Raw genomic sequence first — 16,913 nt, 5'->3', positions numbered from 1 at the left:
AATTTGCTTAATCATTCCCTTGTTGGACATTTATGTTGTTTGTAATTTTTTTCTTATAAATAATACTGTAATGAAACTTCTTTGTGTTTAACTTCTATCTTCACTTACATTACCTCCTTGTGATAAATCCCTAAAAGGGTAATTACCCTGTCAAAGGGTATGAACAGTTTTAAGTCTCTTGGTAGTGCTGAATTACTTCCTAGGAAAGTTGAGCCAATACCACTCTCACAAGTAATACAGGAAAATGCCTGCTCATAGACGTTTTCTTTGTATTCATACTAGTTAGCAGGAACAAAAACATACTCTTGCCCTTTTATGAGTAAAAGTTAATGGAAGCTGGCCATTACCACAGCATTATTTCATAGAGAAAAATGTGTAACTGTGTGTTGACTGAACCAAGCTTCATTTTTCTTGATAGAAACTGTGTAAGTACTGCATCTGGAGGTTATGGAATGTGCTTGATCACTTTTGTAAGATGGTGACCATTGGCCCTTTTCAGTAAGCTAATGGTGCTTTAGAGAAGTCATCAGTACAGTAGAGTTCAAGTACAACTTAGTTTTTCCTTTACACAAAAGAATGAGGGAGGTTGAAAGGACTGTTGAAACTGTTATAAATTTCATTCATTGTAAAAACAAACATTTATTCGGTGTTTTATTCAATTTATGTTGGTAAAAAAAGTTTACAGTATTTTCAATGTGGCCAAAAACCAAAACAACCAAAAGAATCCAAGGCTAATCCAGGATCTTATAACAGGTCCTTCAGATACCTTTTTTAATGTTACTACTTAAAGCAGTCTAATAGAGAAGTGGACTTCACCACGGCACCCACTGTTCGGGCATGCTAGGCAGCTGAATCCCAATGGTAATGATAGATAATAATAATAGCTATCATTTTTGAGTACCTATTATGTTCCTTCAAGATACTGTGTTATGTTTTTTACATGCATTGTTATCTAATGCTCTCATTACCAATCCAAAGTATATGTTATTTTCATGTTGAGAAATACAGGGAAAGTTCCAGAGAAAGAGTAAGCAATTTACAGAGTGACAGAGCTTATAATAGGTGGGAGGGCCTGTTGACTCAGGCCTGTTGGACTCCAGTGCCCGTGCCCTTCCCACTGCATCACACAGATCTCTGTGCAGTGAATGTGAAGAGCAGTCAAAAGGGTGGAGGCTTAAGCTCAGGAGGGTGGTATTAATGATGCTGTAAAAACCCACTGACGTGGAGAAAGTGCAGGAGTTATGAAAACACTGCTCACGTCACTGTGGAGGAGGTAGGTGGCATCTCCTTGATGATGGATGGGCGATCTGGGCTTGTCTTTCTACTCATCTTGCTGTTATAAGCTTTGTTGTTTGAGTTTGTTCAGGGAGTAGATGCCCAATGTATTTAGGCAAGTTAAGTAGTAGCAATTGTAGCTGTCATTTATGGTGTGCCTACTATGTGCCCAGTGCTGTTCTAGGGGTTTGTATGTACTAACTCATCAAGTCCTCACAGTGGCCCAGTGGGGTCCTCCTACTGGTTTGAAGGTGACAAAACTGAGGTTTCTCTGCTAATGAGTGGTGGAGTCAGCAAGAATGGGTGGTAATAAGTTGAAACAGAAAGAACATTTATCTGGAATCAGTTGTCACTTCTGACCATGGTTTGCTACATATCCTTGGGAATACCAGTTAACTTATGACTTGGTTTCCTTATCTATAAAACATGAGCTTTGGAATAAATGACTTGGGGGGTGCTTTCTAGTTCTTTAGTTTTTTTTATTGTTCTGAGGACTCAGTATCTCCTTTATATAAAAGCTGAAATCCACACACTATTTTAGAAGCTAGTTTGTATATTCAGGCACAGTCTCAGGAGTCAGTTTTGATTGTTTTGGGTATACAGTTCCCATTTTTCTTATATGAGGGTCTAGATTTGTCCTGTCTAATATGGCGGCCACTAGTCACATATGACAATTTAAATTAAAATGAAGTAAAATTAAATAAAACTAAAAATTAAGTTCCTCAATTGCACTGGCCACATTTCAGATGTCACATTTGACTCAATAGCCACATGTGGCTGGCTGGTGGCCACCATATAGGACAGTGCTGACATGTGACATTTCTGTCGTTGCAGAAAGTTCTATTGGACAGCTTAGACCATTGTCTTTTGGTTAGAATAAGCTCTGGCTTATTAAATAAGGATACTAGTTGGCACAAAATAGATTGGGAAAGGTGATCCGGTATCTGCTTGAAGTGTATCGCTCAAGGTATGTTAGCACTTCCTCTTCCTGCCGTTTAGTTCCAATGTCAATTTTTAGGAAAACCTTTTTCTGTCCTAAGTTCTCTCCTAAGTATAGTGCTTTTGACACTTGAAGGAAATGAACATTAACCTCACTTACCTAAGAATTTCACAATGTTAAAAGGTGAAAAGCTCACTATATAATTTTGCTTTAAAAGTAATCACTGTACAGAGCTTCAGTTTGGGATGATGAAAAAGTCTGGAGACGGATGGTGGTGATGGTTGTACAACAGAGTGAATGTACTTAGTGCCACTTAATGGTACACTTAAAGATGGTTAAAATGGGGCCGGACGCGGTGGCTCATGCCTATAATCCTAGCACTCTGGGAGGCTGAGGCGGGCGGATCATTTGAGCTTAGGAGTTCGAGACCAGCCTGAGCAGGAGCGAGACCCCGTCTCTACTAAAAAAATGGAAAGAAATTAGCTGGACAACTAAAAATATATAGAAAATTTAGCTAGGCATGGTGGTGCATGCCTGTAGCCCCAGCTACTTGGAGCCTGAGGCAGGGGGATTGCTTGAGCCCAGGAGTTTGAGGTTGCTATGAGCTAAGCTGACACCATGGCACTCTACCCCGGGCAACAGAGTGAGACTCTGTCTCAAAAAAAAAAAAATGGTTAAAACGGCAAATTCATGTTACATCTGTTAGCCACACAAAAAATAATCGTTCTGATTAGTAGGAAAAAGAGTGTCAGAATAAAGTTGAAGAGTATATTGTACTTCTATGTTAGGAGGAAGTTTAAAGGATTCAATTCTTTCACATCTATCTCAGGTCGAATTTGCCAAGAAGCAGATTCTGAGATGAGGGTTAGCATGCAGGACACTTATTCTGTAGTGTTGATCTTGACATCAGCGTCTGTGGGCGAACAGGGAGAAGGATTGGGCAGAGGGAAAGGTTGAGCTTCAGTGAAGTACGAATCAAGATCACAGCCAACTGCATGGGGAGCTGTTGCTGGCAGGGCCCATGGGCCAGGCTGTCCTGAGTTGTAACTCTGCATCCACAGTTGTGGCTGCCCTGAAGGATGTGTTACTTGGGGCAAGAAAGTTTTCTTCAGGTGTGTCTATCCTCAAAAAAGACATGAGGGGCATCTCCTGCAGCATTCTCACTGCAGCATTCTCACTGACCACATGGACGATCCTTCATTCCTGAAGGGGGATTGAGTGGTGCACCAGAGTTACTCATGGTAACTGAACATGGAGCCAGAAATCTGTCTTCTGATAGCCCACATTACATAGCTAGAGGACCAGAAAGTGAGAGAGAAAGGGCTCTTGTGGTCTTAGGTAATTCATATAGCCACCAATATCCAAGAATATAAGAAAGGGCAGGTTCTACTTGGATTTTGCATTTCTTTTTAAATTTGGGTTAATTATTTATAATTTGTCTTTTTCTATTCATGTGAGATTATGTAATTGCTATAAGTTAAATATCATTTACAGAGTCATAATAATTTTTTATGTCCTGTGATCTTTATTTGGTCAGAGTAGCCTCAAATACTGTGTGTCTGCATAAATTGGATGATGGAGTGAATTAGCCTGTACTTGACAGTGGGAGAAATACCACCCCATCTTCATTGCCGTCGTCAACAACAATAGTAAGCAGTTTTTTATAGGACTCTCAGGCATTTAGTCTAAGGCCAGTAGTATGATTTTGCTTCCTTCTGACTTTTATGGGGAAATTTATCAAGGAAAAAAAAATCAGCACAAACTTACCAGAATAGTCTTTTTAACAGAGTCTTGGCTCATTCTAAGTATCTCAAAATGTCCTTGTAAATTCTAAGGTAAAAAGGTAAAACATATGTTTTAGTAAAGTCAACTATATCTAGTCTATTATTTTAAAGTCATGATTCAGTGAAAAGTACATAAAGTTCCTTATATAGTTAATGCATGACATTTTAGTACTCATTTTATAGGACTAAAATATTTTTCCTGTAATTATAGACACTCTTATTTACACTTTTGCTTTTGTGCCCTTTTTGACCATGTCTTATTTCTTTTATTGGGGGCTTACAGCAGAGTGGATAGAACACAGGATTTTAAAGTGAGGAAACAAAGATTTGAGGTCCATAGTTTTTATCTGTAGGAACTGAGGTATGCCACTTAGGGACCAACATTTCTTTATCTGTGAATTATGAGTGATTGTGTGTACCTCAGGAGGTATTGCAGGAATCAGTAATAAAATGCACGTGAAATTATTTTGTAAAATGTAAAACGCTCTTGTTATTGGGATTATTTTTCCAAAAATAGCAACATTAACTTGTTGATTAGGAGTAGCACAATCGCCAGCTGTACTATTTGTTCCTATGAGAAACACTGACTGTCAGATGATTAGTGGATCTGAAGGTGGGCCTAAAATCCAGTAAGAAGGCCCTGAGAGCCACGGGCTGGTTTAAATTGACTAAGATGAAGGTGGGCCAGGAAGGATAGATTGATCCAAGAAGGACAGATATTGCCCATTTTTTAATTGTTTTTTTTTTTTTTAGCTGAGTTCCTTATATATTTTGGATATTAACCCATTATCAGATGTATGGCTCACAAATATTTTCTCACATTTCATAGATTCACTCAGTTGATTGTTTAAATAATTGTTTATTTTAGCTGCTCCTACCAAAAATGCTGCCCTTTTTGTCTTGTTAGACCTTGCTGACCAATTTTTTTCCATCCTTTTCCCTTTTTTCCTCTTTCTCTTCTTCTCTCCTTTTCTACCTAGTGTCAAATATAGTGCTAGGCTCTGTGTATACAAAGATTAATATAAGAGGGGGTGTGTGTGTATGTGTTCTGCTCTCAAGGACCACATAGTCTAACAGGGAGACAGACAATAGCAAATAGTAATAATATGGCTTGCTAAGCATTGTACATAGAATGGTATTTGGCTCCACAAAAGGCCTTGATTTCCTTCTACAGTCTCTTCCCCTGACATCTGTGATACGGTGCCCTTCATTTCTCCTCTGTCTCACTCATTATGTACCCTGCCCTTAAATATGATAATTTCCAAGTGCTCTGTCTTTTGCTCATTTCTGTTTTTTTCTCTCATCCTACCATGCATTCTTATATACCCATGTGACATTAACTCGTACTTCTATACAAATTACTTCCAAGATCTACTTTTCTAGAACTAATCTTTTACCTCATTTCCAAACCATACCTTGAACTTCCTCATAGAAATTATAACAGGGCTATCTCATCCATGCTTAACTTCCTTATGTCCAAAGCTGTTTCTTTCTGCAACCACAAACACAGAGACAATCATCGGAACAAACAAACATCCATTCTGAGTTCCCTATCTCAGGGAATGACTTTATTTTTTCTGTTACCTGGTCTCTAGAAATCTGTAGGTCACTTTTAATTTAACTCATCTTATCTCTTACACAGTTAAGGGAGTTAAGTATCTTATGAACAGGATCTAGTTTAAACTTTTCACTGTGAGATAGGTATTATTGTCTCTATTTTACCGATGAGGAACTTTAGGTCCAGAAAGGTCAAATAATGCGTCCAAGGATGATATACAGTTCCTAAGACGTTGACTTAGGATCAGACCCATATGGGTGTCTCTGCAAAGTCTGTCCTGTTGCCCATTATATTAATATTATATTGATTCATCTCACAATTGGTCTCATTGTTTTATACCAATGCCAACATACTTCATATCTATATTCATACTTTTGCTACTTTGTGTGGCTCTCCAGTCTACATATATTTGTGACAAAGATGATTTTATTAATAATATGGAAGAACTTTTCAGTGAGTTAAATTAAAACAGGGCTCAGCAAACTTTTCCCATAAAGGACTAGATAGTAAGTATTTTAGGCTTTGTGGGCCATATAATCTCTGTGGCAACTACTCAGTCCTGCCTTTATAGTGAGAAAGCCACAACAAATGGTAAGTAAGCAAATGATTATTACTGTGTCCCAAAAAACCTATTTGTAGAAACAGGCTGTGGCCAGATTTGGTCCTTGAGTCTTTAATTAAATATTTATTTAATTTTCACCATCTAATGTGTTTTATTGGATTTATTTATTGACACATTTGTTTATGTATTTAAAATGCATTGATGTATAATCTAAGTAATTCAGATAAAATAGAAGTTAAGGGAGGTGACTGAAGAGATACAGTTTGAATTTAACAGTCTTGGGCCTTTGAGAAATACAGTTGACCCTTGAACAACTTGGAGGTTTGGTGCTGAACCCCCACTCAGTTAAACATTCATATATAACTTTTGGCTGCCCCCAAATTTAACTACTTTGACTGGAAGCCTTATTTATAACATAAGCAGTTGATTAACATATCTTATACATTATATATATTATATCGTGTACCTCATAATAAACTAGAGAAAAGAAAATGTTATTAAAATCGTAAGGAAGGAAAATATATCTACTATTCATTAAGTGGAAGTGGATCATCATAAAGGCCTTCATCTTCATCGTCTTCACATTGAGCAGGCTGAGGAGGAGGAGGAGAGGAGGGCTGGGTCTTGCTGTCTCCAGGGTGGCAGAGGTTGCAGAGGGGGAGGAGGTGGAAGGAGAGGCAGGAGACGCAGCCACACTAGGGTAAGTTTTATGGAAAAAAATCTGCGTTTAAGTAGACCCACGCTGTTCAAACCCGTGTTGTTCAAGGGTCAGCTGTACTTACTCAGGGTTCTGAATTTTACCTAATGGCTAGGCATATGAATTTGTGCAAGTTACATGATCTGTTTGAGCTTTATTTTCCTTGTCAATAAAATGGTAAGAATAATACCTCACAGAGTTGTCGAAAGGGTGAAATGGAAGAGCACTGTACCAATAGACATATGACTATTGTCGATGTTATCTTCCTGGGTCTTTTATATATTTCCAGATGAAATATTTCTTACAGTGAAATTTGATAGAGGCAGAAGGAAAAGGAATTCACTTCTGAGGTAGAAGTGGGGAAGCTACCCTCGTTATTAATCTCTCTCTGTAAGAGATGGTAATAGAAAGGACAAATACTGGTTTGGCTGGGGAGAATGACAGTGGCGAATACAAGCAGGGCTGGGCCGAGAGACCAAAGGACAAGAAAATTAAACTTTCATGGGCAAGCTGGGGATTGCGTGAGGAGAGCAAGCAAGGGATGTGAGGATGGGGCACATCTGTGGGAGCAGAGCCTGGAAGTGGCTTCAGATGTGTGAGGAGCTGGAAACCAGGAAGGAAGAGTGTAGTGTAGTCAGCAAGCCACGAATAGCTGCATTAAAATCCCCTTTCCCAGAACAATTCTGCAGTGTGTACAACAGCATATGCCTTTGGAAGGAAGAAGTGCTTTCTTGTGTTTTGCCAAGGGTGCTGAAATGGTTAGCTAAGAACCTAACAGTTTGACTTTGTGCTAAGATGTGTAAGGCTGCATATGCATATTTAAAGTTCATATGCACTGTGGTGACAAGCCACTGAACAATGTAGACGGGAAGACGTATTTCAGTTGCAGCTCAGCCAAAAGCCCTTTTGAAGCAGCTTTAACAAAATGATGCTATAAATGAATAAATCCAGAGTTCCTGTGTGTCTTTGAAAACTTCTCACATGATGACAATCTCAGACAAAAGTGCTATACACAGGCTTCTACTAAGCAGTCACACATAAATACAACAATTTAACTTGGAGCTAGATATTCTCAGCTCCAATTTTGAATCAGGTGAGTTGTGCTGCTCAGTAGGTAAGCTTTTCATGGTCTCCTGGAGCAGCAGAATTCTCTTCTAATGCATCTTAATCTCATGAAGTTATGTATTTTCTTGGTGTGGTTGCATAGCCCTTGAAGTAAAGTAACCGCACAGTTGTATGCTTTAAAGTAGCTTAATAGATAAAAATTCCAAATTTTAGAAGATAGATTTGTGTGATTTAAGTTTATGAACTTAAATCATTTATGAACATTAGTATTTGACATCTAATGACTCATTACTAAGATTGCCGAGTGTATTTAAAACTGGCTTCTGTGGCAGTGTGGAGGACACCGGATGGCCTGGAGCCTTTTGTGTTGTCTCAACTCTTTGCCACCTTACCGTAGAGTTTGGTCAGCTATACCTGAGTCCGGGTCGCCTCGTCTGTGACATGAACAACTTAGACTAGATGACAGCTGAGGTGACTTTCAGCTGTGAAATTTGGCTATCTTATTAAATTCTAGGCATTTTTCCTTTTTTAACAAACCTGGGTCAGTAATCTGTCTTCTGGCCGCTCTCTGTCCCCTCCCCAGTGAGTTTAGTCCTGCACCTGGTTTGTTGTGGGTGTGCAGTATTATAGAAATTTGCTATTTTACAAAGCAAAGATATAATTGAGAGGATGCTACAATGCTATTAAGTTTAGACAACATGACCAGATGTGAGGATAGGAAAGGTTGGCATTTATAAAAATAGTTTCCACTGTCTATTGGTATAGTCTATCATTTTGTATCACATTTCCTTAAGTTTTGTATTTTTAATTTTTAAAATATTAAAGATAGCCACCATCTAAAGTGGTATATTTTATTCAGAATGTTTTAAAAACAGTATTGTTAATGTCATTCTGTGATTTAATGCAGTAATCCAGCAGTCAGACCCTGTCAAGGATAAGCAGTACTCTGTAGTTGAGAGGACGAAAGCAGAAATGTGAAGGACGGCTATTTAATATATCTTCCCTTTTATTATCCTTCAGAGGCCTGTATGTAATCACGTGCTCCCTTTAATTAATGAGGCCCTTACTAGGGTCCAACTAGTCCTGTATTTTAGGTTATGCCTCTAAAGTCTTTCGTTCTAGAATATAGAAGTTGCCACATTTAAAGTTTTGTTCCATATCAGGAGTTCAGGACAATGTGATAAAGGAAATTTTCTACGAAGCCAAGAATCTAAATGACAAAGGAAGGACAACTAGATACTAGGAATCTAAAAGTGACTTTCAAGAGTCTTTCAGTTTAGCGCAGGAAACATGAAGCCTCTGTCGGCAGATTTCTTTAATTGGATCGTCCAGCTGTGTGGAGGTGGCAGTGGGAGAAACACGTATGTCAACAGGACGGTGAGGAGCTCGTGGGAGATACAGAGGACACACTTGCTCTTCACAAAGTGAAACCTGACTTGTGCTTTGTATGTGTGCTCTCTCCAGAATCCGTGACAAGTTTCTATGATGGTCGGTTCAGCTCTCAGGCAAGTCGCCCGTGCATGTGTCTCCCTGCTGAGCAAGGCCAGTCACGTCTCCAGAGGCCATCAGCATCAGGCCTGGGGCTCGAGGCTTGCTGCTTCTGAGCTTGCTGCCCAAGGAGCTCCCGGCCACGTGGTGGAGCTGCTGGGCAAGTCCTACCCTCAGGATGACCACACCAACCTCACCCGGAAAGTCATCTCAAGGGTAGGTAGGAACCTGCACAACCAGCAGCATCACCCTCTGTGGCTGATCAAGGAGAGGGTGAAGGAGCACTTCTACAAGCAGTACGTGGGCCGCTTTGGGACCCCGCTGTTCTCGGTCTACGACAGCCTTTCTCCAGTGGTCACAACCTGGCAGAACTTTGACAGCCTGCTCATCCCAGCTGACCACCCCAGTAGGAAGAAGGGGGACAACTATTACCTGAATCGGACGCACATGCTGAGAGCGCACACGTCGGCGCACCAGTGGGACTTGCTGCATGCAGGGCTGGACGCCTTCCTGGTGGTGGGCGACGTCTACAGGCGCGACCAGATCGACTCCCAGCACTACCCTATTTTCCACCAGCTGGAAGCTGTCCGGCTCTTCTCCAAGCACGAGGTGAGTCTTGAGACATTTCTCACGGCTGAAGGACATCATGGACATTTCATGTTCAGGTCGCTAAAGTTTATCTCAGTAAAGTGAATGTGCTCATCTTTGCTTGAACTTATTTTGCTTTGGTGAATCCATCTTTAATGATGTCCTTTGTACAGGCCTGCCTCAATATATTTTGATTGATTTGTTGTGTTAGTAACTGCAGAAATCAGCAGGCCTTTGTTTTCAGTTGTCTGTCTTTATCCTTTCTCTCAAAGCTGACCTGCCTTTCTCTGGGTCACTTCTCATCAATGGATAGTTAGTGGCTCAAATTCACCCTTAATCCAGGATGGCTGAAGAGACAACACTGAAACCTGTGGTCAGCTTATTCCAGCTCTCAGTTAGTAGAAGTTAATTATGTTTTCATGCTGTTAGAGATTAATGAATTTCTTATATACCTTAGGGGACTGGAGATTTATTGGCTTGGACTGTAAACTGTGTTCTTGTCCCCGAGCTCTTTCCTACCTTCCCCTGCTTTGCATGCTGGTGTGGGAGATCTTAACTGCTGCTATTCTTAAAGTGTATGTTTGAAGGCATAGAGCCTTTTGATCAGGGAATCTGATGTTCTGGCCATTCTCAAAAGCACCTGAGTCCTTGCATCTTTTAGATAATTGCATCCAATATATTACGTGCATCTTTTTTGGGCAAATTATGAAAATCCCTAAAAGCTTGATTTTGTGTTCTAAAAATTTGCAACACTACTTTCCCTTTATTCATATATTTTGAAAACCATCTCTGTTTTTATGTCAGAAACAAATGGCATTAAACGAGGCACAGGAAGTATTTCACTTTACTCCTTTAGCAATTCTTCCAAACGTGTTCAGTGGAATAGGAGGAATTATTATTATCACAAAACTTCCTCCCACAAACACAAGCTAAATGGCTCGTTAGTATGAAAACATACAGTATAGGATCCTTAGGCTAATAAGTAGCTGTTGTTTTGTTGTATTAAATGAGTCATGTAGCAGGAGACAACTGAACAAGATTGTCCTCCCATTCTCTTCTTTTCTTTCTGTTTGCCTTAGGATGTGCTTGTATCCTGTGACTCTGTGATAATACAATAATAGGTTAGTCTTACACAGAAATGCCATCTATGCTGGATCTCAGGGGAGCTTTGATGAGCATTCTTACTCTTGGAATAACTGACTGTTTTCTAAGTTAGAAATGATAACTATTAATAAGGATACAGATTTATTAGGAAACTAAAACAAGACGAACAAAGACAGGTCAAAGTCTGGGAAATATGACCAAGTGATAGAATGTCACTTAAAATTAATGTGCATGAAGAGTCGTGATGCCAGTAATACGATATCCAGGTCACGGCAGTGGACAGGTGCTCAGCCCAGCTTACTTCATTAAAGAATAAGAAAGGAACGTGCACACTGATTGGTAACCCTGAGTGCCATGAAAGAGGCAGTGAATTCAGGCTGTGAGATGCACCTAGCGTTTTAAGGGAAGGAAAGTCAAGGCTGCCACAGAAGCTGGGAGATGGGAAGTGGGTAGGGAGTTAGCCCTTACCTTGTTTCGTATTTGCTTGGGGTCCAGTGCAATTTAGTGGTTAGCACAAATGACTAATCTAATCTCATTATGTTATTGTATATTCTGCCTTATAATTAAAAAAGTTATGCACACATGTAGCTACGTATCTAATCTTCTTATATGATAAGGTGCTTCTATGTTCATTGTATCATTTATTCCCCTTAATAAAAACCTGTGAGGTAGATTATTTCCACTTCAACCATGAGGAATCTGAGGTCTTGGAAAGTATAGTGACTTGTCGCTTAACCAGTTGGTAGCGGAGCTAAAACTGGACTAGGTCTCTGAATTCTCTGGCCATTTTACTGTATTCACCTTATTTCAGGGGACTGTTTTGTAAATGGGACCCGCTTATGATCCACGGGGAGCTTTTGTTTCAAGAATGGTGTGGGACGGGGGAGTGGTAGTGTTTTCTGAATTCCTGCCCTCAACTAAAGTGTTCATACTAAGTCTGACCTAATCTTAACTCTCAAGAAAATGTTTTTTTCTTCTTTCAGTTTATTCCCCTATGAATAGGATATTTTAGATAGTTGTAATCATGCTACAGATGTAATTTTAAAAATTATATTATTATCGTTTAAAGTTTTTCTCTTAATCTTTTAAATTATTATTATTATTTTTTTTTTTTGGACAGAGTCTCACTCTGTTGCCCGGGCTAGAGTGCCGTGGCGTCATCCTAGCTCACAGCAACCTCAAACTCCTGGGCTCAAGTGATCCTACTGCCTCAGCCTCCCGAGTAGCTGGGACTACAGGCATGCACCACCATGCCCGGCTAATTTTTTCTATATATTTTTAGCTGTCCAATTAATTTCTTTCTATTTTTGGTAGAGACGGGGTCTCGCTCTTGCTCAGGCTGGTCTCGAACTCCTGAGCTCAAACGATCCGCCCGCCTCGGCCTCCCGGAGAGCTAGGATTACAGGCGTGAGCCACCGCGCCCGGCCTTAAATTATTTTTTTAATCACTATAAGGTATATATCAGCAAGTAGAAAAGTGAATGCAGAGGTATAGGGTAAAAGAAACAATGATAAACATAGAAATGGATAAACTACAATAATATATATTTAACTATTAATTATGAAATAACCCTTTTTTGTTTAGAAAAGGTAAAACAAAAACTTTAGCCAACAATAAAAAGTTGGAGGGAGCAATCAATAGGTAATTAAAATCTGCTAAGGTTCTTATCATATGTGGGGAAAGGTTAGAAATGCTGAGTAACTTCAGATTTTGTTGAAAAAAACTAGATTGTGATACAATCTATACATTCCACATTGATGGAATAGAAAAGTAAGAATGTGTAAAATGATCTCTTTTTAACAGAAGTTGGGGAAAAAAAAGAAAGAAAAGAAAGTATGATAAATAGAAACTTCAAATTAAGGGTGTAGATATAAGTCCAAATAAATCAGTAGAAAATTGGACATTTTTTAATTAGAGAAACCTGAAACAAAACCACACCAGAGGTTGAAAATAAAGGGCAGGAAAAAGATATATCAAGCAAATATTTATCAAAAGAAAGTTGGGACAGCAATATTAATAATATTAGGTAAGAGAATTTATGGAAAAATGGTAAATAGGAGTAAAGAGGGGATAATACATCAACCAAGAAGCCTTATGAATTAAGAATTTTTATGTATGCAACATTATAGCCTTAATACATAAAGCAAAACTGAAGAATTAAATGTTAAGTTTGACAATTTCATAATCATGGTAGATTTTAAATGACCTCAATCAGAAACCAGTGAATTAAATAGAAAAACTAACTAATGATGTAGACAATCTGAAAAACATGATTAACAAGATTAACTTATATTTATTTTTATAATTTGGTAGCCATGTATATTTACATGGCTTATATATTTACATGTGTGTATTTGTGTGAGTGCAGACACACACACAGACACACACCAAGTTCCATACCTAAGAGGCAGAAGTATAAGTCACATGGAGTATTTAACATAACTTATCCATTACTTGTTGACAGTTGAAGTCTAAACAAATATCAAATAATCAATAACATAAATAGAACTATGCCTCCCCGACTACAATGTAGTTTATGTAGAAAGCAATAAGAAAGGATAATAAAAATTTTCCATATTCTTAGAAATTTAAAAATTTACAACCATAGATTCATTGATTAAAGGGAAATATTAATAATAAATTACAAATTACTTATCACTGACCACGAATGAAAATACTCACTTCAAACTGACCCGATGTGGGGGAAAATTCATTTTAATATGGAGAAACTTGGTAGACCCCATTTAAACCATATGATCAAAGTTCACATTAAAAAAGCAAAACTGATGGCATAAAGCTCAATGGGTACTTATTGTACATTTAGCATTAAATACATTTATTTTAAAAATTTAAAATGAAAATCAATGACTTACGTGTTCAATTTAAGATGCTAAAAACACTGTTTTAAAGTAGAAGGGAAGTAGGTTTGTAGTTTTTGAATATCCTCTAATCTTACCAAATGCACAGAGCAACTGGAATAGCAAATCAAAAAATACACAGACAACATCTACAACACAGCTTGGTGACAAGGTCTCCCTAAAATCCTTACAAATGGATGGGAAGTCACAACTGACAGAAGTTCTACACTGTGTTTGAAACTAAGGTAATATGAAGATGCAATGGTGTCTGACAAAAGGAGAGCTTCCTTAGGGTTATCTCAAAGAAAAAGACTTCCCACAACCAAATTTACTGGAGAGACTTTGACGTGAAGTACTTTAACACAGTTCATCAGTGACTACTATCGTCACAAAAAGAGGGACAACCAGACTTAGGTGTCTCATGATGGAAGGATGCAATACCAACTATAAAGTCTTTCCAAAAAAGATGGACATGAGTTTGATTAATTCTCTAGGTCCAACTACCATATTTGTAGGAAGTGCGGAGTCCAGAGTAACGTATGAAACTCTACCACAGAGATATAACAAGCCAAGTCCAGGCTGTGGGAAATTCTGTAACAGGGCTACTCAAACTGTGATTTGCAGAATGAAATAAAGAGAGAAATCAAAAGTAAGTATTGAGAAATGTTTAAGCAATACTCAGTATGTAGAAATGTTTAAGCCATCATATTCAAGCACATTATTAATGGACTTGTTTTGTTGAACAGTGTATAGATGGGTTCAGGTGTTTTTAAATGCTCTTGGTAATTTGCGTGTGCACAGTCTCTGCAATGCTTGCGTGCAGTAGGCCCATGGACCAGTTTGTAATCCATTGGAATTTAAAACTGTCCCTTTGCCACAAATTGAGAAGCACTGTTCTATAGGATAAATGATCTGATTTCTTTAAATAAATTGGAAGAAAAATAAAAGGAATGGAAATGACACCCATAGATTAAAAGAAAGGTGAATTGATCACAATGTGCACATCCTATCAGTATTTTTAAAGAAAAAAAAAAACCTATAACATCTGAGACCACTGGAAATTTGAAAACTAACTGATTATTTGAAATGAAGGAGTTTATTTTTTTTTTAGATATGATAATAGTATTATGTTTTTATAAACTCCTTTTAGAGATACACTTTGAAATACCTGTGTGCAAAATGATATGATATGAACATCTGAGATTTTCTTCAGAATAATGTGGGAGGGTGGATTAGGCATTTTGGGATGGATGTAAGAGGATTAATAGTTGTTAACTATTGAAACTGGGTGTTGGATACACGAGGAATCATAATTTCTATGTTTGCACATGTTTGAAATTTTCCTAATATAAGGTTAAAGAAAACGATTGAAGGAAAATGTTGGGATTCATCAGTCACTCAGCAAACATTGGCTGAGCATGTACTGGAAACCAAGTCTGGAACAAGGTGTCAGACAGTCATGAGATAGTCCCTGCTTTCCTCGGGAAGACAGCTATCAAAATTAAAAGAAAAAAAAGGAGCCAGGAAAAATTAAAGATAAGAGCATACATTGCATGCGCTAGAAAACCGAAAGCAATTAACTCTGGAATTCATAGCCTCCCCTCTGTCAGTCCCAGATGATTTTACAAGTGAGTTTTTACCAAATTGTGAAAGACCTGTACAGTCTGTTTCAGAGAATAGAAAAAGAGAGACCTCTCAAGCTCATTTTAATGAGATTTGACATGTTAATATTCAAATTAGATAAAAAAAGACAATCTTAGACATTTCATCTTTTCTTATTTTATTTCAATGGATTTAGGGAGTACAAGTGTTTTTTGTTACATAGATGAATTGTATGATGCTGAAGTCAGGGCTTCACTGTACCCATCATACCAGACTAGTATACATTGTACCTGAGAGGTAGATTTTTATCCCTCTGTTATCAGGAGCACGTATGTGGAAACTTCTCTTTTCAATGTTGATTATACCACTTTATGACCCATCACAGAATAGTGTACATTATACCTGTTAGGTAGATTTTTATCCCTCTGATATTAGGGACACTTAAGTAGAAACTTCCCTTCTTAGTTTTCAATGTCTATTACACCACTCTATGACTATATATATATCCCTCCTTTAGCTCCCACTTATAAGTGAGAACATGGGGTGTTTGTTTATCCATTTCTGAGATACTTCACTTAGGATAATGTCTCCAATTCCATCGAAGTTGCTATAAAAGACATTATTTCATTGCTTTTTATGGCTGAGTAGTATTCCATGATGTGTGTGTATATACAAACACACACACCACATTTTCTTTATTTACCCATCAGTTGATGGGCACTTAGGTTGATTCCATATCCTTGCAATTGTGAATTGTGCTGTGATAAACATTGAGGTACAGGTGTCTTTTTTATAAAATGACTTATTTTCCTTTGGGTAAATACTTAGTAGTGGGATTGCTCGATCGAATGATCTACTATTAGTTCTTTGAGGAATCTCCATACTATTTTCCATAGAGGTTATACTAATTTACATTCCCACCCACCAATGGTGTATAAGCATTGCCTTTTCACCATATCATGCCAACATCTATTGTTTTTTGACTTTTTAATAATGGCTGTTCTGACAGAGGTAAGGTGGTATCTCATTGTGGTTTTAATTTGCATTTCCCTGATGATTACTGATGGTGAGCACTTTTTCATATATTTTTTGGCCATCTGTTTACCTTTTGAAATAAATCTGTTCATGTCTTTTGCTCACTTTTTGATGGGGTTATTTTTTTTTCTTGCTGATTTGTTTGAATTCTTTGTATATTCTGGATATTACCCCTTTATAGGATATATAGTTTGTGAATGTTTTCTCCCATTCTGTGGGTTGTCTGTTTACTCTGTTGATTATTTCTTTTGCTGTGCAGAAACTTTTTAGTTTAATTAAGTATGATTTATTTATTTTTGTTATTACCGTTTTTGCTTTTGAGGTCTTAGTCATAAATTCTTTGCTTAGGGCAATGTC

The 16,913-nt window shown here is 38.0% G+C and overlaps 1 protein-coding gene across 1 annotated transcript in view; it reads left to right on the top strand.

The window, feature by feature from the left end:
* The window catches only part of FARS2 (phenylalanyl-tRNA synthetase 2, mitochondrial), a 394,817-nt gene that overhangs the window by 130,103 nt on the left and 247,801 nt on the right, over positions 1 to 16,913 (top strand). Inside the window, exon 2 of the mRNA XM_012647010.1 lies at positions 9,346 to 9,978. Coding sequence (XP_012502464.1) covers positions 9,364 to 9,978 — 615 coding nt within the window. The 5' untranslated portion in view covers positions 9,346 to 9,363. The remainder of the gene's footprint in view (positions 1 to 9,345; positions 9,979 to 16,913) is intronic.

The sequence above is a fragment of the Propithecus coquereli genome, unplaced genomic scaffold (genome assembly GCF_000956105.1).
Source record: "Propithecus coquereli isolate 6110/MARCELLA unplaced genomic scaffold, Pcoq_1.0 Scaffold253, whole genome shotgun sequence".
Lineage (NCBI taxonomy): Eukaryota > Metazoa > Chordata > Mammalia > Primates > Indriidae > Propithecus > Propithecus coquereli.
The sequence above is the reverse complement of the archived record's forward strand: the minus strand, read 5'-3'. Positions and strand labels throughout refer to the sequence as shown.